The following is a 22,960-nucleotide window of genomic DNA, read 5'->3' as shown; positions in this document are numbered from 1 at the left end:
CAAGGAATGTGTCAAGATCATGCCTGGTAAACAAGAGAAATGTGGGACTGGAAATCAGTGAATCAAAACCGATGTGTCAGAAATTAGGCCTGATTGGTGGACAAAATAACGAGAGGATGAGCTATTCTGTCCATCAATCCCTTTTGGGAGCCTTAAAAGAAAAGACTTTTGGAGGTAAATTAGGAGAGAAGCAGAAAAGAAGCTGTCTACTGACAACCTCTGCAGTGAGCTTACCCATCATGGCTAACACTCCCACCATCTCCAGGGACCCCGGGATCTACTGTAATACTATTGGGCATTTGTCAACCTGATCCAGAGAAATGTCTCGACCAGACCGGGCCTTCAGAGAAAATAAGATGACATCACCACCTCCACTGACTCTGGTCAAATCCCAAACACCTGGACTGTGAAAGACTGTCACTTTCCCTCCTCCCCAGTCCCCTTGTTTATCCTTTTCCTGCGACACCTTATTTCTTCTCTTTCCTATCCTTCTCCTTTTTCCTTCTCTCTAATAAGAGTCTGGCTTAGCTGGCCATTTTGCAATACCGCTGTAAACCTGTGACCAGAAAGGCAGCTAAAAGCAATGCCCTAGCATCCTGATACAGGTACTGGTTTGCCAGGTCTTGGAGTGGCTCAACAGACCATGTGCCATGCCTGTGTTTTTCCAGAAGTGAGGTTGCAAGTGAAAGTCAACACCAGAGATAAAAGCTGCATTTTCTATCTTTGCTGTTCTTTTCTCTCCCCTCTAGCGTGTTTGTCTATCAGGAAATGGGATCCAACTTCACAACGGCAACTCCAGTCGATTTCAACTAACTTCTCTTTTCCCCAAAAAGGGCAGTTGTTACCATCTTTAATACCATCTAAAAGACTGTCAAACAAAGGGTTTTCTTTTAAAAGCTTTCTATAGCTAAAGGGAAAGGGAACAAGGGATGTTGTTGAAATGAAAGCCTTACTTAATATCTCACACTTCAAAGGCTTGGACTGTTTTTCCTTTTTTTCCTGTATCTTTAATAAATGTTAAACGATTGTTAATGATGTGTTTACCATGGCACTAGGCAAGCTGAGGTGCCTGTATACCAAACCCCGAATCTTGTTTAACATGGTTTAATGTTGGGCAGTGACTGGGATATGTTAACTCCTTTGACTCTTTGGATCCATAGAGTCCATCTAAATTAACACCCAAGGGATGGCTATTTTCTGTGAGCTGGGTCCCTTGTTATTTTCCGGTTCTGTCTCACTCAAGATCTGAACAAAGATCACTGGGAGTATGGAACTGGCATTGCCTACCCTGCCTGTTTTATTTCAAACTCTGAAAATCAGATCATAGGTAGTTTTTGTCTGTTAACAGAGGAGCTAATCAACCATAACTCTCACTGAAGTCAACGGCAGCTGTGAATGCTCTGCATTTCCTGGGTGGAAAAAGGCCACTAGCGAAAGCTGCATAAAGGCGAAACTTAACCGCATAGCCCTATAAAGGAAATAATAACACTTATGCAGGCAAGCTCCTCCAAACTATGGTGTTTACAGTTAGCCGGCTGCACAGCGACATCTATTTTCAGCTGTAGTAATTAGTCCTGATGTATTTGAAGCCTGTGTTGTAACTGGATACTCAGAGCACAAATGCTGATTAGATAATGACAGACTCATGTGAAGTGCTCCAGATTTCCAGAGTCTGTGCTGAACACCAGAATTACTTAAAGACAGTGTTGAGATGCAACTATCAGAACGCAGAAGAAACAGTTTACTTTTAGTCTGATTGTCTATCAGCAGAAACACTGGAGCACCTCCTCCAAAATACTAGGCTCGAATCCTGGTATGGTTTCAATGTTATTTACAGATTCTTTTTGCTATGGGTTACTGATTACAGTCCAATTGGTACATAAATCAGTTTCATTAACAACAGAAATATAGGAATGAATTTTAAGAATTCAGTGTAGGATTTTCCCAGTGATTTGGGACCACAAGTTTCACTGACTTTCAATGGGACCCGTGCTCCTAACACTTAGGCTTTTTTGAAAATTCCATGATTACACTTCATTTACTCTCCCTAGCCCTACTGTTGAAAATTGACCAGTTGGCATTAGATTTTAAAGCAACAGAATCCTGAATTATGCTGTCCATTGTGTTATAACTCTTACTGTGTATTCAGATAGCCACACTAGAGTGAACCCACTGCATTATCATGTGCAGTAAAAGAACCCAGTGGTGCTTAGTGATCTCATCAGGAAAATCCTTATAAGCAACAGAAGTGGTCATTTGGAGCTCTGCTGTTTGGGGGACCCCATAATCCTATAAAGCCTTGGAAGTTAAAACACATCTTTGAAAACCAATGTACACCTTCTACCAGGAACAGGAGAAACATCAAATTTCCCCTCATAGCCTTCCGCAACAAAGTCAAAGGCCAGTCTCAGGTGTGTTGATGCAGTTTAGTTAGTCAGTGTCTGCTCTAGAACCGTATATAAAGGTAAATATTCAGTATACTACAGTCTGCAAAGAGCATTTCCACCCTTGACTTACATGAATAGTCTACATTGTATTACTGGGTAGCCTCATGAATAAGCTGATGATCAAGTGAAAAGGCCCCCATTGGCAGAACATGGTCTGGCAGGCTGCAGAAACTGCCATTCAGGGGGCCTCACACTAGAAGGGGGCCTTTCAGGGAGGCAGAGGGTTGGAGTCCTGTGCATGGTCTTCACTCCTCCTCCGTACATCACAACATCATTATATATTCAATGTGTGAAATGGGAGCTGAGCCAGTATCCTGGGCTTCTTTCATGCTGCCCCACTTCCTCTGGGTTGATCCCCTTTTCAGTCCCAGACACTTCTGCTACCTCTCATCCCCTTGCCTGTAGCCTGCCCTTGGCTTGGGTATTCTACAAGGTGGGACCCTTTGGCTGTTGCCTTTTCACACTACCTGCTACATCTTTTCCCCTCTTTCTGCACTTCCCATCCTTCATACTGGCCTGCTCAAATCAATCCTCTCTCTGCCCCCAACCAGTTTGCCCTGAACTACCTCCTCCCCACCGCCAGGCAACCTGTCCAAGTTTATAACAGTTGTATGAACACTCAACTATTTGAAGGTGAGAATATTTTAATTATAAGTAGGAGGGAGGAAGGGAATAGGGGGTTACATCAAGAGATCCCCACTGGTTGGGACTCCAGAGGGCCAGTCAGTCCAGGCAATCATACGCTTAACTCTCACTGAACTCAATAGGAATTTTGCCTGCATAAGAACTGCTTTCATTATCAACCCACAACCATGGATTATTCCTATTTTAATATGAGGAAAGGCATCATTCAACATTTCTCTGTGTCCTACAGGGATTAAATGCAGGGAGAGCACAGCTTCCCTTCTTGGCTAAAATCGGGGGGTGGGAAGGGCGGGAAAGAGATGGCTCCTCTTCTCAAGCTGGGGGAACCCTGTTCCCTTACAGCTTATTCATTGTCACTGTCTGAGAAGGGACTAACGTTGGAGGGAACATGGGGGCATCATGAGGAGCGGTTGCCTGAGAACACATTCGAATTCACATCATGCCACCTGACTGATAGAAACAGGCTAGGGATATTATATTTTTAGTTGCAGGTCTAGCTCAAATACATATTTTTTGTAATGAATAGACATTCAAAACAGAAACAAAATTAAGCATAACAATATGATTGATTGTAGAGTCCAGAACATTGACATTTGGAGCCTGGAATCTGAGTTCTGACAAAAGATGAGCCAAGTGACAGGAAAAGTGCATCCAAGGGGATACTATTTATGATCGTATATACTGCACACAGGTTATTTTAGAAAGTAAACGTTAGGTACCAATAGCTATACAATAAAAACCTGATAAGGCATGACTTTGCTATACAGTATTTTCCTAATATTGCTGATTTGTAAGCAATTGTGGTAATAGTCACACAGATGTTATGTGATTGCGAATGGGAGGGAGATGTGGTCTTCATGATCACCACTGGCAGGAGATGTGACTACAAGACACTATTAAGATGTGGCCCAGATAATGAAGAGGTTTGACAACTTCATATTATAAACATTTGCCCCAACTCCAAATGGTGGATCAAGATTTTAGTTTCCAAATGCATTTTTAATTCCATGTTGTCCTGTGATGCACAGCATTTTAGAAAAAAACAATATGGGGACCCTACAGCCATTACTTCCATGAAAGTCAATGGGCCTGATGATACTCTAGTTGATACAACAGTTTAAATCATGCATGTAAATGAGAGAAGAATCAGGCCTACTACTACTCATCACTTCAATATTTTTGTACATATTGTGACAAAGTTCCTCCTCTATCTTGGTGGGTCTTGCGCTTATTGGCGGATTTGCTCGCCTTGGAGCTTCACGGCAGCCCTCAGCTAGGCCGTTTTTCTGAACTCATAGTCCAGGTCGACTCCTCCTGTGTCTGACCAGGAGTTGGGAGGTTTGGGGGGAACCCAGGCCCGCCCTCTACTCCGGGTTCCAGCCCAGGGCCCTGTGAAATGCAGCTGTCTAGAGTGCCTCCTGGAACAGCTGTGTGACAGCTACAACTCCCTGGGCTACTTCCCCATGGCCTCCTCCCAACACCTTCTTTATTCTCACCATAGGACCTACCTCCTGGTGTCTGATAATGCTTGTACTCCTCAGTCCTCCAACAGTCCGTGTTCTCACTCTCAGCTCCTAGTGCCTCTTACTCCCAGCTCCTCACAGGCACCACAAACTGAAGTGAGCTCCTTTTTAAACCCAGGTGCCCTGATTAGCCTGCCTTAATTGATTCTAACAGCTTCTTGATTGGCTGCAGGTGTTCTAATCAGCCTGTCTTAATTGTCTCCAGAAGGTTCCTGATTGTTCTGGAACCTTCCCTGTTACCTTACCCAGGGAAAAGGGACCTACTTAACCTGGGGCTAATATATCTGCCTTCTATTACTCTCCTGTAGCTATCTGGCCCGACTCTGTCACAATATATATTCAATATTCCCCATATTTCTCCCAGAAAAAACAATGACAAAGTCAAGTGAAGAGGTACAGACTCTTACCATCATTGTTTACATCTATCTTCTGAAATACCATGTTTGTGAACTCTTCAGGAGTCATACTCTGGTTGCCATTAATAGCCTGGATAGCCTGAAAACACAAATAAAGGAAGCGTTTTCAGGGTTTGCTCCCTCAAACTAAGAAACGGCGTGGCAGCAACTAAGGCACTTGGCTGTGACATATCAGCACACCAATCCACTTGAGCCACTAAAAGAAACAGCTATGAATTCAAGTAAATCTTCAGTCATGAGGATAGGAAATTTAATTATCATAACAGAGCCTGAAGGATTATAGACTTAATTTACATACCATTAAAAAGGTCTTCTCAAACCATGTGACACCTCAGTTCTGAAACACACTTTAGATTCTACAGCAGCACATGTATCCTGCCCTAGAGAATTCTATGGGTTTGGACGATGCATACTGTTCCGTGCAATTTTAAAAACAACTATTTTTTACACAGTGGAATGAACATGGTGAGAAAATGTATGTAACTTTTCTGTTGAAAAAAATGTATTTTTTTCAGTAATCACAAATAAATGTCAGACTGGATATTGAAGGCCTTTACTTATCCTCTGGCTGAGTTAAACAGACGCTTCTCTACCACTTTCTTGTTGGTGGAGGGACTTACCTCTAGGAGTGAAAATGCAAATTGGTGTCCCATTCGGTCACAGTCTTCTCCGCTAAGATTGTCATTTAGTGCCAGTTGTGACGTGATGTAGAAGTACTGCCGACTAATAATGCTTAAGACTCCAGTTCCACAATGCACTTAGCAAATGCATAAGGGATCTGCTGAATCAGGCCTTAAAGTTACTACTGTAGCTGTTGATCCACTGGTAGAAGAGAACTGAGGCTATGATTTTAGCCGTTTTTTTCTGTTCCTAAATAGGGTGACCAGCTGGCACATATGAAAAATAGGGGTGGGGTGAGGTGAGAGGTAATAGGCGCTAATATAAGACAAAGCCCCAAATATTGGGACTGTCCCTATACAACTGGGACTTCTGGTCATCCTAAATCATCTCCAAAGAGATTTTGTTGAACATTTTAACCCAATTGACTCCTGCAAATTTATAAATAATAATAAAATCTAAAAATCCCAAGCATTGTATCTGAACATATTTCAGTGTATGGGTTATTTGTAACAATTAGCTATTATCATTTGTTTGTGATTGGTCATGTACATCTCTTCACTGACTGGATGGCACTTATGAAGAGGCAAAGAGGACTCAGGCATTTCAAAATGCCCATAAATTTGCATGCAGTCACAGGAGTATGTGTGAGACTTGTTTTCTATGAATATTTTTGCAAACAAAAAAAAAAGTAATTGGACAAATATTTGCTGATCATGAAGTAGAAAGATTAGTGTTCCTCTCTAATCACTGCCACCCAAGATTCAATCCAGCAACAGAGATGACAAGTCAACACCTCAGGCTAAGTAAAATGCTATCAATCAAAAAGGTGGGCCTCTGTATCAAGGGGCTAAAGCCACCAAGTATGGATCAGGAAGCCTATCTTTCATTGTAAAGGATGCCAACAGACTCATTAAATATATATGCTCAACAAATTAGCTGTGTGATATAACCAGCTATGGATATATATATTGCCACACTCCTAATGGTACAGAAAAATCAGGAGTTTATTATTACTTTTATCTTAATATGTAAAATTTAAAGTGTATCGTATCCAGCATCTGCTGTGGGAATCTGACCATGACTGTCCTTGCCTTGAGCTATTTTATGGGCAATACTTCAATTAATAGCCAGTCTTTAAGAATAGCTACATGAGTTAGTCTGCGTTCATCTGATCTTACTCCAAATTACATCCATTTTTAGCATTCTACATGAACCTACTGAAGCTTTGGGTAGAAAGTAGTACACCCTATCACAGTTAAGTGTGGTTTAGTGGTTACAGCAAGGGAGCAGGACTTTATCAGTTTACATTCACATCTTAGGTTTACACTGGCTCGGCTTTTCTGTGTAACGAAGACTTTGGTTATTGTTGCACAAAGTGAGTGGTATCGTTAAGCTGTCCACATACTGGTTTGCATCAATCTTATTTGGCATAAGTGATTTATTTTGGTTTATGTTACATCAATTGGCAACTGGATTGTTAAGCTAAAGTAAGACATTCAAACTGAAATAAGAATGTCCACACCTGGGGCTGCGCTGTCTTTAACTCTCAGTTTAAAAATGAGTTTAATTTAAACCATTGCAATTTCCCTGGTTAGATAAAGGCCAACTCACAGAGTCTGCACCTTAGTTTCCCCAGCACACAAGAGGTGTAACACCTCTATTAGAGAAGCGTAAGGTTCAACATGGAACCAGTGAGTAATCTGGGCCTGCCAGCCTCTCCTCTCCCTCTCTTCAGAGCAGCTTAGAAGTATGAGCTCCAGCAAGTTTCATCTTGCCAACATATGGCTAACCGAGCTACCACATCTCCCCTTTCTGGTAGTAGCCCTTAAAAGAGTCTCAGCTCTTCTGAAAGATACCAGCCACTAAGTGGCAGCACCAATGAATCAGGAGAAGACTCATGTTGAGTCTTCATTTATATGGTATGCTCTTTGGAGCAAGAAACTTGTCCTACCTGTTTGTAAAGAGTGCTCCTATACTTTTGATTTGTTTTTAAGACAGTTCCATAAGTTTTCAAAGCACCTTCAGGCATTTTAATTGAAAGGAACTATTTAAATGCAAATTATTATGAATCAGAGTTGGTTGAATGGGGAAATGATTTTGCAAATAATTTTGAAATTGTTTGGTTCCATGAAATTTTCTGAATTTTTATTAAAATATCACAATAGTTTTGAGATTCTTCCACAAAATGTCATTAAATTTACCAAAACTGGATTTGCTTACCGATAATTGGGTTTTTAAACCAATGTAACGGTTTTGAATATTATTTCAATAAAAGTTGATATTGTGGAAAATTTAACAAAAATTGGGAAATTGCGATAGCATCATTTTTTGTGTGTAAAAAGTTTAGCTTGAGAAGAGGCCATTGTTCTATGAAAATGTTGATGAGCTCTATTCATTATGCTGGTACAGGTCTGTTCTTCTGTATAGTGTAGTTTACCAAAATAATCTCTCCACAGTAAGTAACTGATTTATAGTATTTCTCTTTGACTCAAGCGATACACCTGTACGATGAGGCTTGAAATAAAATACTCAGATACATGTACCTCAACAAGTATAAACAATGGCGAGAACATTTCCAACCAGAAACATTTGGTAAACGGTAGTTGAATCATTTATGCTACAGGGCAAATCACTCCACCAAAGGCAATTTGCTATGTTAAATGAACTTGCTACTATATATAACTTGCTTACCATGAATATGCTTAGGAGTTCTTTTTTGTCAATGGTTCCGTTGCCATCAGCATCATACAGCTTAAAATACCATTTCAGTTTTTGGTCGATTTTCCCTCGTATAACCAAATTTATTGCAGCTATAAACTCCAAAAAGTCTATAAATCCATCCTAAAGAAGATTTAAAAAAATGGTGTTTAACAAGTAAAGTCTGCTTTCATTCTGGCAGCAATCTGGCATAAGCAGGTCATCTAATACAATATAATATAAGCTCATTTATAAAGCACCTTGCTGTGAAAATCTTCCATGGCATTTAAAAAGGATAATACATTAGCTCCGTCTAAAGCAATATGGAAAAGAGCCTTAGCACATATCATAACCTCCCATGTGAGCCATGGGGAAGCTCTGTGCTAAGCAGCTGATATTGACATTGTCTGGAATGGAATACAGAAAATGGCTTCTCAGTATACTTCCATGCCCCAAAGAGGGATTCCAGCAGCATGTCTGGTACTAATGATCCAAAATGGCGCTCATTAAAATGTGTATCTGCTTTGAAAAAGTGACTGAAAAATGACATCTTCATACCCAGCAGACCTGCCCCTGTGGTGTTCGTGTGGTAAAGTCCACCAGCAAAACAGCGTTGGGGCAGGTATCTTCCCTTCTCCCCCTCAATGAATTATTAAAAAGAACATAAGTAAATAAAACTTTGTCCCACCATCCTGCTGTTTACCTGCTGTGGCACCACTCAAGTCCCCCAGAGATCCAGAACCCGTTCGTTTTCTGACTGCTGCCTACTTATAAAGGAACAGTAGTCATGACACAACACAGAAGGCTTTGAGTATTGCCCCAGCAGCGAATGACAGGACTAGAGCCTGCCAGAGTGCATAAACACCTCCACTGCCATGTAGGCTAGCAATTGCAAGATTTTGGAGCTCTGGGGACACAAGTGGAGATTGAGAGGCAATTTCACTTTGGGGGCGGGGAAAAAGGGCAGGGACTTGATCTCTTGGTGGGAGGTCATTGTTACAGGACATTGGGGCCAAGACTTTAGCTTAACTATAATGCTGGATATTGTTTATCCATATAAAAGTGTCCAATCTCTCTTCGACTCCAGCTAACAAATTTTGGAACGGCTATAAAAACCTCATGCTTCAGAATTTAAACCAGTCTCTTCTTATTAGGGATTAGGAGGAAACCTTCCTGGGAGACAATAGCCAACATCCGCCTTGTGACGCTGACAGACTATGCCAATGGCCCAGGCCTCACTGAACACTAACAAGTGCATAGCTGGAAACCAGTCTGGCTTACCTGTGGGTTAGTATAGTTCAAATAGATATTAGTGTAAAAAGAATGTGTGAAGTGTTTAGACTTTACGAAATGCTTGTAGGATGCTGCATGTATTAATCCTACTTACTACATCTGTAGCCCATGCTATACAAGGTGATACTTCAGTCTTTGCTCCATAACTGTAAAATGTTTGTTCTGAACCTATGTTAACTAACTAAATAGAAAAAAAACTTCACCTAATGCAAAACACTGGTTTTTCAGAGGAGGTACTATCTCCTGGCTATCAGGAAGGACCATTGTTCCACAACGGCCCACTGTGGAACAAAGACTTTGTTGATTCTCCCCCACCACCCACCCATGTGCCGAAGTGATTGTCCTATCAGCTTGGGCTCTATGGAGGTGGAGATAATAAATCCCTGAGGTGACCAGAAGACATTAGGGTCTCTTTATGCTGTCTGGACTCTGAGGGACAAAGATTCGTAAACATTAGCAAGAGATCCCCAAGCTGCTTGGCTTGGGTTAGCCCCAAACGACCTAAAAGCTTGCTTATTATAGAAGCTTCTGTTAACTTTTGAATTTAAGATTGTGTCTCATTTGCGTGTGTATGCTTACCTGCTTTAACCTTGTAAATAACTCTCACTTCTTTTTCCTAGTTAACAAACCTTTAGTTAGCTTGTTACAGGATTGGCTACAAGCCATGTCTTTGGTGTGAGATCTAGGGTGCAAATTGACCTGGGGTAAGTGACTGGTCCTTTGGGACTGGGAGTAACCTGAATATTTTGTGATCTTTTGTGTAAAAGAGACAATCTATCACAGAGTTAAGCTTGCCTGGGTGGCAAGATAGATCAGAATGCCCAAGGGGACTGTCTGTGGCTCTAAGTTAAGACTGTATAGTGCCTGAGGAGTTTACACTTGTTACTTGGTTGTGAAATCAAATGATAGAACTCACAATCGGTGTGGGATTTGTGCCCTGGTTTGTAATGATCTGCCCTGAGGTTGGTATTCTTGCTCACTCCAGACAGTATGGCACACCTACTGCACCAGTTTTTGCTCCTCCTCTGCAGCATGGAATGTTGGCCACTTTCAGAGATGGGACACAAGATTGGTCAACAGATCTGAGCCAGTTTGGTAGTTTCTATGATATGGAGTAGTGCTGAAGATGGAGAAAGTGAAGCAGAATTTGAAGGAGAATTTACTCCAGTCATATCTCAATCACATATCAAAAATTCACAGTTGGGTAATTTTCTTGTGACCTTCCTCTAGGGTCTGAATCATGTCCCTTTGAAGGGTCTGGCCGATATTCATGTTAATAATAAAAGAGAGACAGTATTGTAAGGACTGCCTGGGTATTTAAGAGGTTATCATCTGTACCTTATAGTTATTGCCAGAACATTAAGAGGCATTTGAACTGTTGAGGACTTTGCAATTAATAGATGCTAAAACCCTTATTTAGTGCTCACATGAAACAATAATGTTCATGAATAATAACTCTTTAAAAAGACTGTACAAAGGGAGAAAATAGAGGACAATGTTCAAGTGTTTAAAGAGAACAATCCTTGCTTGAAAGTTTTAAATGATAGAAATTGTTCTTGTAGGTGGTGGCTCTCAGTTCTTATGGTCTATTAAAATCCTTTCCTGTTCCTTCTCCAAAAAGAAACAAATATATAAAATGTGAGAGGCAAGCACACCAAGAGTTGTGAAAATGTACCTTCTGTCTCTGGGCTGTAATTCAGCTGCTTGAAGACAGATAACACATGAGTCAATTAAGACGTCTGGGAATCACAGCTAACTATTAATGAGATCAAGGTGCTCAGAAATTTTTTTTTAACCTTGCCAAGCTGGCCACAGCCAAGGGTTGCAAGATTAGATCTGTCCTGACTGGCTAAGCCAGACCCTTACTCCAATATGGTGTGAATTCTCTTCTGGTCCAGGAAGAGGCAAGCCCAAAAGGTGCGACTGAGCTACCTGGATCTGTGTCTTGTAGTGGTAGGGGCTTTTCCATTAACTCAGTGGAATTATTTTTACTGGTGTAATATAGATAAGAATATGGTGCTTAGCACTTACACCCTTCCAATAATCATATAAAGATAGATTCTTCATTCATTGTTAGGGGATAAACAGATTGTCAGTGAAATTTGCCAGCCATTGCATGAAGGTGTTAAGACCAAGCCTGATACCAAACCTAACAATATGACATTGGACACCTCTCCAGAATTTGATATGTCAGATAGCAAAACCTCTTGTATGAGATTCTTTGGACAATGACCAGTCTCCATGGCAGTATCCTGTTCACACCAGTTTGAATTTTGATTTTTCAAGTGTGATTTCATGAAACAATTTATAAAATGCTTTACTGAAACCCAGATTTATTATACTGAGTGCATGACCTTTTTCCTCTAATTGTATAATTCTGTTAAGAAAGTGATCCGATGTGTCTGGCACTGTTGTTTTTTGAGAAGTTCATGCTGCTTATTTCTCATAGAACTACAGATAAACTTTAGGCTTACTCAGCAGTTATTACCAGGATCTACTTTCTTCCCTCTCTCCAAAAACCAAAATAAAAGAGAGAGAGAGAGAGAGAGAGAGAGAGAGAGAGAATGGTATCACATCTGTGTCTTTCCTGTATTCTGGTTCCATGGGTGTTTCTCTGACTTTTTTTTGAAGTGTCAACAGTTGAGAAAGTTTATTAGCTAATCTGTTAGCATGCTGGGCTAGAGGATGCTGATATAGAATGTGCTGATTTGTCATGTGCACATCCACCCACTCCCCAAGTAATGATGGGCTGTCAGGCCAAGATGAAAAGGTTGGCTAACCGTGAGACTGAAACCAATGTAGCTAATCATGCCTGACCAGCAAAAACTAAAAGACCTGCAAAGACCTTCAGCCACATCTTAGCCTGAGCAGCAAGTGTACCAGAGGAAGGGAGGGATAGAGATGCTTTTGTCAGGGATAGCCTTAAGTAAATGAGCATTTCTTGAGTATCTATCCCTTAAGCATCATCCCATGGTAGTATTTATATCAGCGCCTATTACCTCTCACCTCACCCCACCCCTATTTTTAGTATTTAGTATTTATCCGTCTCCCTGGGGAGAGCCCTCAGAACAGTTGCTACATGCTTTAGACAGTCCTCCCAGTGGCGACTTTATACCACAACGTCGTCGAGATAAGTGGTGGCATACTCAGTGTGGGGCTGGAGTAGGCGACCCATTAGTCGCTGGAAGGTTTCAGGGGTGCCATGAAGGCCAAAGGGCATCAAGATGAATTGATAGAGTCTGCTTGAGGTGACAAAGGCTCTTTTTTCCCTTGATCCTGGATCAAGCGGGATTTGCCAATAACTCTTGATGAGATCGAGGGTGTACTGGGCCTCTCTTAGTCAATTGAGCAGCTTGTCAATCTGGGGCATTGGGTAGGCATCGAATTTGAAAAAGGCATTGACCTTCTGAAAATTGATGCAGAAGCAAAGGGTCCTTTCCAGCTTTGGGACGAGCACTAGGGGGTTGTGCCACTTGCTCTGTGAACGTTCAATAACCCTTAGGTCCACAATCACCTGGACCTCCTTCTCTAGCACCTCCCACATTCAACGCGGGAGGGGTCACATCACCTCGTGGATTACCTCTGCTGGTTTTGTCAGGATGGTGTGCCCGACGAGGGTGGTTTGGCCTGGTAAAGCCGTGAAGGTCCTGGGAAATGCCTTCAACAGGCATAGGGCCTGCTTTTGCTGCTCCTATGTGAGGGTGTCTCTGAGTAGGGGCTTTTTGGAATCAGCGGTCCCAGGGACCTGGGGACCCAGGTCCGGTTTGGGAGGTATGGGGCAATCAGTAGCCTTTCCCATTCGCACCACAGCTTCAGGAGATTGACATGTTATAGCTATCACTTCGTCCATCGGTCAGGTTGCCGGATTTCATAGGTGACCGATCCCATCTGGCGAATTACCTCATATGGCCCCTGCTATTGGGCTAGGAGTTTTGACTCCTCCAAGGGAAGTAAAAGGAGAACCCAATCACTGGGTTCAAAGGCCTGTGTCCAGGCTCCCTTGTTGTATGTTCTCACCTGTGTCCCCCTGGGCAGCCTGGAAGCTCTCCCTTGCCAGGTCTCTGGCACGAGCCAGGCATCCTGTAACTGTAGCATATATTGTAGAAGGCCCTAGGCCTGCGACAGTGTCTGTTCCGAGGTTTCCCACATTAGGTTGAGCAGATCCAGGGGCTAGCAACCATACAGCAGTTCGAAGGGTGAGAACTTTGTGGAGGATTATGGCACCTCCCTCATGGTGAGCTGCAAAGGTGGGATTAATTGGTCCCACTGGTGCAGGCCCCTGGGTAGAAACTTGCAGAGCATGTCCTTCAGCATTCTGTTGAACTGCTCGACCAGCCCATCAGTTTGGGGGTGATAGACCAAAGTCTGCAGCTTCTTGATTCCAGGAGCCTGCAGACCTGGTGGAGTTGCTGGGATGAAAAATTTGCTCCCTGGTCAGTAAGCATCTCTCGGGGCAAGCCCACCCAGATGAAGATCTTCAAAACTTCCACCACGATAGTTTGAGTGGTGGCGTTCCTTAGCGGGATGGGCTTGGGGAAGCGGGTGACATAATCCATAATCACTAGAATATAGCAGAACCTGGAGATGCTCTTGGCGAGGGGTCCCACCAGGTCCACTGCAACCCTCTCAAAGGGGATCCTGACCACTGGTAGGGGGACCAGAGAAGCCTTCCACACATCCCAAAAGGTCTCTGTGGTAATGTCCAAGGTATCGAGTATGGCCACCTTTACTCACCCATAGTTTCAGGCCTTGTCATTTGGTAGCCCATGATAGGCTGCCTGGGCTGTCCCTCACTGGTAGGGGGCTAAGAGGGTGGCCCCCTGGTCTGGGTTCCACCTGGGTGCTGAGGCAACCTATTCTAAAGTCACCAAGAAGGCTTCTGGGTAATCCTCGGGCCTCATCTTCTTGAGCAGCACAGGCATCGCTGGGGCATCCGGGGTTGTTACTTCTCCAGGAGGGGAGCCAGTGGGATTGGGCAGCAGGGCTGCAAGGTGCTGGAAGCACTGCAGCTGCTGTTCTTGCTGTTGGGCCCCCAGCCCCTCGGCCACCAGCTGCTGCTTGCTCCCAATTGCTGCACTAGCTGCTGCTTTGTTGGAATCATAGAAGATTAGGGTTGGAGGAGACCTCAGGAGGTCATCTAGTCCAACCCTCTGCTCAAAGCAGGACAAACCCCAACTAAATCATCCCAGCCAGGGCTTTATCAAGCTGGGCCTTAAAAACCTCTAAGGATGGAGATTCCATCACCTCCCTAGGTAACCCATTCCAGTGTTTCACCACCCTCCTAGTGAAATAGTTTTTCCTAATATCCAACTTAGACCTCCCCAACTGCAACTTGGGACCATTGCTCCTTGTTCTATCATCTGCCACCACTGAGAACAGCCTAGCTCTTTCCTCTTTGGAACCCCCCTTCAGGTAGTTGAAGGCTGCTATCAAATCCCCCCTTACTCTTCTATTCTGCAGACTAAAGAAGTCCCGTTCCCTCAGCTTGTCCTTGTAAGTCATGTGCCTCCCCCCCTCCCCGATCATTTTCTTTGCCCTCCACTGGACTCTCTCCAATTTTTCCACATCCTTTCTGTCGTGAGGGTCCCAAAACCAGACGCAGTACTCTAGCTGGGCTGCCTGCTGCTGCCTCTCTGTCCACCACTTCATCAGGTTGTCTACCTCCATTCTGTCATTTTGAGCTCATCATGGGTTGGTAGCACAGCAAAACCCCTTACTTCAGGGGTCGGGGAGCTATTCATGTTCTCCGTCAAGTGTAGAGGTCCGTGGACATTCCTCCCCATCAGTTTCAGAGAGAGGACATGCCACCTCACTACGTTGTGCCTATAAGTGCAATGCTCAACAGGGGAATTAACAGTCTAAAGGCTCTGGGCCCTTGGGCAGGGCAAAGTAATAAGCAGTCTAAGGGCTCTGTGAGTAGGACTGCGGGCCTTGGGTGAGTAGGCTGCCAGCCCCCAAAAGAGGGGGCCTGGAAGAGAGGTAGGAGGACACAGGCCTGCTTTACTCAATCAGGTGACCCAGACCAGGGCCCTGACAGCAGCGGAGGGTTCTGCCACTGGGTCAGCGAGAATCCCTCCAAAACACGCTGACCTAGACTCTGGCAACACAACTGGACTGTCTGGTGTCCCTGGACTACTTCCTACTATCCCTTCAAAGTGTACATGTGTCTCCCGGGGTTCCTCTGTCTCCCTGGGGTCCATGGCCAGCAGCAGTCCCAGTAGCTCCTCTAGGTACTGGTCAGCCAGTAGTCCCGGCACCTTCTCTGAGTCCTTGGTGCTATAGAGCTCGGCCTCCAGCAGAGAGCTCGACAGCGGGTGAGGGACATCTGCTCCCTCTTCTGGCTCGCTCACAACTGAGCTGTAGGCCCACCTTTTAAACTTCCTGTCCTGCCCCTCTGATTCTGGTGCAGGGGCATGGTTTGCCTGGCTCCGCCCACCAGGGGTGAAGAGTGGTTCCTCCCCATTAGTCTCCGAGGGAGGGTACACCACCTCACTACAGTTCAGCAGCCACAATCTTCAGCCATCACTTTAAATATACACAGCTTCCCTCGTTAAAGGGTACTTTCTATTCTATTCTACTCCTAATAGGTTCGTATACCATGCTCAACACCACAATATCCGACCGCCTGGCAGTTGTACATTAAGGAATGGTAACACCAGATATGCAGTGGTGACATATGCTGAATCAGACAGTTCTGTGGGTATTGCATGCACACTGCGTTATGTGTGTGTGTGTTTTTTAAATATAGCTAATCAAAACTCCTTTGCTGCCCTAGAGCCGTTCAAGTTACTGCCCAAATGCTTGCGTGATGTACCTCTTCAAAGTCTATGCAACTTTCACATGGTACAGTAGGCACTCTGTGAATATCTGTGGCCCAGCACACAGTAGGTGGTAAAGGGTTTATATATTAGGTGAATTAGAGCCAATTGTGATTCACTAATGCTCCTAGTAATGCACTTCTGGTGCATTTAAAAGAAAAAAAACCCTGAAGTTATTCCTAAATTCTGATTCTTAACAGTTTGCTAAGTGAACTCAGTGTTGGTGAAAGTTGCCTGCTTGAGAGCCTGGGAGATGGATGGTATATTTAAATAGAGCGAAGGCCCCCTCCCTACTTCAGATACTATGTTACAGTGGACAGACAGACAGACACACACACACACACAGGTCTCAGAGCAAGCATATACTAATGCACAATAAAAGGTCATTCTAACAAAGCATATACAGAATTGCTTTTTTGTATATTGAAAACAGCTGGAGTATTGATCTCTGGAACAGATACAAGGAAGAAAGTAGCAATACAAAATTTCCCCCCAAGTCCTAAACCCTGTCCATATTTAGTGGGTTCCTTGACAGGAATTTGGCAATGTGGGGATCTGCCCACTAGGACCTGGGCTGAGAATACATTTTACACAGATCACCGAACCTAACAGTCTCTCAAAAGATAGATTTTGTCTCTACCAGTCTGGTCTGGTGACTGAGAGGCAGTGTGAGCGTTTTCTGTATATTTACTATATTGCAGGCTTGGGGTATTTTGTTTTTGTTTGAGGTTTTTTAAAGTATCAGGGCTTGATTAACAAAAAATAGAACTGTTCTGACGAGACTCCAAACAGGAGTGGGGATTCGGTACTTATATAAAATTAACTTGCTGTGCTAACTCTGAGGCTCCATGGGAAAGAGTTAAGCTGTTTTTTCTATTTAGGACATGGGCAACAGGGAGCCCATTATCACTCACTAACCACTGGGACTTTTTTTTTTTTTTTTTGACTACTCTGGTCACAGCTCTAAGCATGGGTACAACTTTAGGAAAGAGCACTAGAAAATTAGGCAAAAATCCTACAATGATTATAATTTGTTTCCAGTTAACTTCTTGGGAGGCCATGGGCCCAGGCCTGTATAAATGCAGAGAAGTAGTGGAGAGAAGAAAAAAAAATTCGTAGGAGCTGTGCACCAGCCTCTCTGTAACCCAAGAACCTCTTAATGCCAACTGGCAAGGGGGTTCAGAGGAGTTACAAAGATCTCTTGGGTCTGACATCTACAGTCTAGTTCCCCAATGTGTGTCATGTGAGATCTCAAAAGCTGGTGTCACACTGGTCGTCAATACCATCGCAGAACGCATTTACGAATGTTGTGTAAGGAATTAAATAGATATCCTGAAAATATGATCTTTCTTACAGCTTGTTTCTCAGGACCGGTCACCAGCAAAGACGAAAAACAGGGTTTCTGTCAGACAAGAGGTGTTCAGCCGTCTGTTTACATGTACACTGAGTATTGTCTCTTTCACAATGGGCAACTATTAGCATTTTCTGTTAAATGCTACTGAAGAGCTGATGGGAACTTCAGAAAGACACTAACAGGAAGAGAGAAACAGCAGGAGAGGGGGATCCCTGTCTGGGGGTGCAGATCAAAGGCTTACTCTACTATATTTTGGGGCAAAAAAGGTACCAAAGGCTCCCTTCACTTAGGAAGTAAAAGGACAGTGAGTTTGCTTGATGGAAATAGGGATCTCAGCCAGGCTTGGTTGAAGATGGCAAGAACTTCGGGTGAGATAAGCTTCTTTAAGTGGGAGGTTAACCTGTTAGTTAAGTTTAGTCTCTAGAAAGTGTGTTATTATTTTGTTTTACATGTAACCATTTGTTTCCAAATTTCTTACTCACTAGCACTTGGGTCTTTGTTCTTTGATTATGAATTTATTCTTGTTTTCAAGACAAATATGTCTAGGTGCTGTGGTGTTAAGCACAGTGATGGTCCTGAGTTGAATCTTACAAGCTGGTGTGTACTGTTCCCTTGGGAATTGCAGGTCACTTAATTCTGTAAGTGTTCTGTGGATAAGGGGCTGGACACTGCAGGGTTGGTGTGTGCCTATCATTACCAATACAGAGAGAACTGGCGGTTTCAGGGAGCTGATCCAGGACAGGCACAGAGAAGACTTCATCATGCTAAAGGCAGGAGGTGGTGAGGTGCCTCGCAAACCTGGCAACCCACGGAGAGCATCACACTCCTTTAAGGTGACAAAGAGGCAGCTCTACTGTGCTAAACCGGAACATCAGCATAGCTACTTTCATGAACACTGAACTCTAGAGATAATGAAGACCAAACCCCTTTATTTAAGACAGCTGCACAAAATAAACATGGGAATTCAGATAAAATGGATCCCTGACCTAAAACACCCAGCTTCTCCCTTCCCCACCCACAAAAAAACTAACCAATAAAACAGACAGAACAAAACAAAACAAAACCAGCAACATCTAGTTCTAGTACAGATGAGCAACTTCACATACCAAAAACTTATTTCTTGGGTCCAGTTTTTACTGTTCAGTTCCTATGCAATTTTTCTCAATGCACTGTCACAACATAGACCCTACAATAACACCAGAAGCTTGCATTTGAATAAAACTTAAAAAAAATGTGGACTTGCTAGCACTGTAACTAGTCCAGTGAAACTGGTCTAAGCGGTTACCCTTATTAGGCAACTTCCTGATTTTTATTAAATATCCCTATACTGAGCAGAGTTCTGTTCCACTGCTCCACATACATCACCTCCTTTAAGCAACCTTTGCCTCTTAGAGCAGGTTTCAACATGCGTTGTGCTGCCATGCTAGAGAAGGAGCTTTCATTCCCAGGCCCAGTCCCTTACTCACTATAATAACAGGGTTAAAAGCCCCACAGAGACGGTCAACAGATCATGTGTTGAGGGAGTTCCTCAAGTGAGTCAGTGGAGACTCCTCAATGTGTGTGGCATTAGTGGTGGACATTTTCCCCTGCTCCCCCGAGAACTGTTCAGCTCTAAACAGCATTGAAGAAAGCAGACATTAAAACTGGAGACGGGGGAGTTATGTTTTGAGTTGGCTTTCAAATATCTTTAAAAACTCCCAGCAAAATTAAATTGAAGTGACCAAATTCGGCATGTTTTGGGTTGGAAACCACAAAAAAAAAATTGGGTGGAGAGAAGGAAATTAAATAATTAGTTACTAAACAAAGGTTAATACTGAAAGGCTAAATAGGAGCACTATTTACTTCCAGTTAATTATCTTAGTTGAATTATATGGTGGTTCTGCTGAAGGGAATGATACACAATCTTTCAGGATTTTGTGTGGCATCTGTATCAAAACCAGATTATGTGAGGCATTTCTATGCACATAATTTGACAGATTAATCACACTAAATGCAAAAGGAAAAGCTCTTGCTCTGGATGTAATGAGAAGACATTAGTGTGCAGCTGGCAAGGCTGATGAGGTATTTAAATGGGGTTTGTTCAGTAGTAGTTGCATCTCATAAGGAACGGGGCAATTTATTTTCATCCTTTTATGACAGGATATTGCTTTAGAATGTCAGCTGTGTGCAGTTGCTGGCGGCTGTTCTCGTTAGTCACTCACCAGAGCTCGGTGGCCTGGACAAAAAAAATGGGGCACTAAAGGAATTATGACATTATGAAACGATAATTAGGTAATATTCTAGCACCAGGAGTTTAACAAGAACATTATCCTTTTGTATCTAGAATAGTGTTGAGAATCCTCAGAATTAGTTTAAAAGCTCTAAACGTTGCCCTCCCAATGGCCATTCAAACAATTCTTTCTAATTTATTTATTTGCAAGTACTTTAAACAGTCATTCCGATGTTGCGAATGCACAACTGATTTTAACAGGGCTGAGACTCAGGTTTGCACTGAATCGGAATGAACATAAAGCAGGTTAGATGTGAGGGCTGATGTTTCTATTCGACCAGTACTATCAAAGCTGTGTACATCAGTAATAATTTGAGAATTAGAATAGTGCCTTCTATCCCAAAGCAGTTTATTAACCACGTAAAAGCAGTGCCACTGAAATGCAGACAACTGAGGGGGGGGGGGGGCAACCAATTAGCACAAAGCACACTGCTTAATAGCAGTGGCAGAACTAACAGGGATGGCGACTGTCCCACCGCCTTCCAGGCCTGGTGTGGTTAGGTGTATGTGTGGTGCACGGGTGAAAGTAACCGAGGCCACTTACCAGTACGGGGCGGGGTGGCTCTGGCCCCTGGAAGGGGCGTCAGCATCCCCTAGCCACAGTCTGGCTGGCCCACGCCATTCGGGGCTCTTGTGTTGATTTAAAGGGCCCGGGGCTCCGGATGCCATTGCTGCTGTAGCGGCAGCGGCGTCCGGAGCCCCAGGCCCTTTTAAATCGCCGGCCCCAGGGCAGCTGCTCTCTTTGCCCCCCCCCCCCCCCCGGCCCGCCGGGGGGCCTAAAGGGGCAGGAACGTTAAAGGGCTGCAGGGTCCTTTGCCGCAGCAGCACTTTAACGTCGCTGCTCCCCCTCCCCCGGGCGGTGGCCCAGCCGGTACGGACCCCACCAGCACGGGCACCGACAGGGCAGGCCCCGGCAACGCTTCCAAGTGGGCTGGTGCGGGTTCTTACCAGTAGGCAGTACCGGCCCCTACCGGCTCACTTTCACCCCGGTGTGGGGCCTCTTCAAACCTATTACGCAATTGACAGGAGGGGCAGCCTAGGGTGACCAGGTGTCCTGTTTTTAAAGGGACAGTCCAGTTTTTGGGGACTTTTTCTTATACAAGCGCCTGTTACCCCCCACCCCCTGTCCCGTTTTTTCAGTTTCGATTTGGTAACCCCATGCAGCCAGGGTATGAATTTTCAAACAGACTGGTGAGCGAGCCTGCCCCACGGGGCTGGGCCCCGCCTCCCACTCTGGGCAGGGCAATGGGGCCCACCGCAGGCACGGTGCTGTGACCTCATGCACAGTGCTGTGACCTCATGCACGGTGCTGTGACCTCATGCACTATGTCACAACAGCACTCACTTTGGTCTGGCTGCCCCTGTGTCATGATACAGGGGCAGCCGGGCCAAACCTGAAGGGTGCTATAACCCTACGGGTTAGGTCACAACACACAGAATAGGGAGCTGGGGCCAGTGCCATGAGACAGGAGCCACCCCGTGGGGTGAACGTGGGGCACGTTTGCTTCTCCCTTACTCTCCCTTCTCTCCCCTCCCCCTGGGAGGTTATGGCAGCGGAGTACACCCATTGGATAGGCAAGCACTACCAATGACCCCTTACTTCCCCCTTGACCCCAGTTGCACTCTGCCACTGCTTAGCAATGCGGGGAGGGGAAATTTTGGCAAGGAACACTAATGGTGAACCCTCACTCTTAGCAAGAGTACCATGGGCTCGTTAAGGGGCTATGCAGAACAAACAGGATCTTGCTTTTAAGTTTGAATCTGAAGGATTCCTATACAGTAAACTGCACAGAACTCTAATTAGCTACAGCAGAAGGGTTGAGTTGACTCTACCAGGCTGATAAACTTGTAAATCTAGAGGGTCTAGGGATTTCAAATCCAAGGCTTAGACTACTAACACACCCCACCCCCGTGCCTTTTTAACCACTTATTAAGAAACCTCATAAAATAGAAGGAAGAGGTTAAATATTTGCTCTGGCCAAGTATCAGATTCTGATAACTTAGACTAACTGTCTGAGGTTTACAGCTAATCTGGGGGTCATGAAGCAAGTTGCCTGTAATAGAAAGAACATCTGAATGAATAGAGAAATGCCAAAGTTATTACAATTCATAAATATGGTAAGAGACACCCATCCAACTGGGCCGCCAGCAAGTTTGTAATACTGTTATATAATAAATGATCTATAATCAGTAATTGGAGAATTAAGGACTGTGTAGTAGCAAGCTATATTTAGTGGCATTCCAGCTCTTCTAAAAATCCAACAGAGATGGCAAAAACTTTTCTGATGCGTTTCAAGCATTCACAGGGGCTACCAGTCTGCCTGTGATACCCTGCAGGGGTACCCAGGGTTGTGAGACACATCACTACTGCCTGCCCCTAGTGCAAGGAAACCTTGTCTGTGCCCACTGTGGGTCAGCTCCTCAACTCCACTGGCTACAGGCAACACAAGCAGTCCCTTCCTAGGCCTTGCAAGCCCTGCTGTTACTCTACAGGTAACAGGCTCCCTTGAGTCCTCCAAGCATCTCCTTGAAGTGTCCAGCCACTGGACACTCACAGTATTCACAGATTTGCTGTTCCCAAAGAAGCAATACACCCCAGCTTACCAGTTACACCTCCGATCACTGCTATGCTCAATACACAGCACTTAGATATATTTGATCTCACTATAAACACAAGTTTATTTAACAAAGCCTAGAGATTTAAGTAATAGCAAGTATTGGAAACCCATGATTATATATAAAATAAAAGCATAACACTCATTCTAGAGCTTCGACTTAATTAACAAGATACTCATCTGTCTTGTATCATAATGCTCACCCAAAATCCTTACACCACTTTATAGCCAGGGTTGCCTGTGATCCTCCTTTCATGAAAAA

The 22,960-nt window shown here is 44.0% G+C and overlaps 1 protein-coding gene across 1 annotated transcript in view; it reads right to left on the bottom strand.

Moving 5' to 3' along the window:
• The window catches only part of GUCA1C (guanylate cyclase activator 1C), a 42,482-nt gene that overhangs the window by 3,545 nt on the left and 15,977 nt on the right, over positions 1 to 22,960 (bottom strand). Inside the window, exons 2-3 of the mRNA XM_048835700.2 lie at positions 8,344 to 8,493; positions 5,023 to 5,110 (exon numbers count right to left, since the gene is read on the bottom strand). Of these exons, the coding sequence (XP_048691657.1) occupies positions 5,023 to 5,110; positions 8,344 to 8,493 (238 nt within the window). The remainder of the gene's footprint in view (positions 1 to 5,022; positions 5,111 to 8,343; positions 8,494 to 22,960) is intronic.

This window comes from Caretta caretta, chromosome 1 (genome assembly GCF_965140235.1).
Source record: "Caretta caretta isolate rCarCar2 chromosome 1, rCarCar1.hap1, whole genome shotgun sequence".
Taxonomy (NCBI): domain Eukaryota; kingdom Metazoa; phylum Chordata; order Testudines; family Cheloniidae; genus Caretta; species Caretta caretta.
The sequence above is the reverse complement of the archived record's forward strand: the minus strand, read 5'-3'. Positions and strand labels throughout refer to the sequence as shown.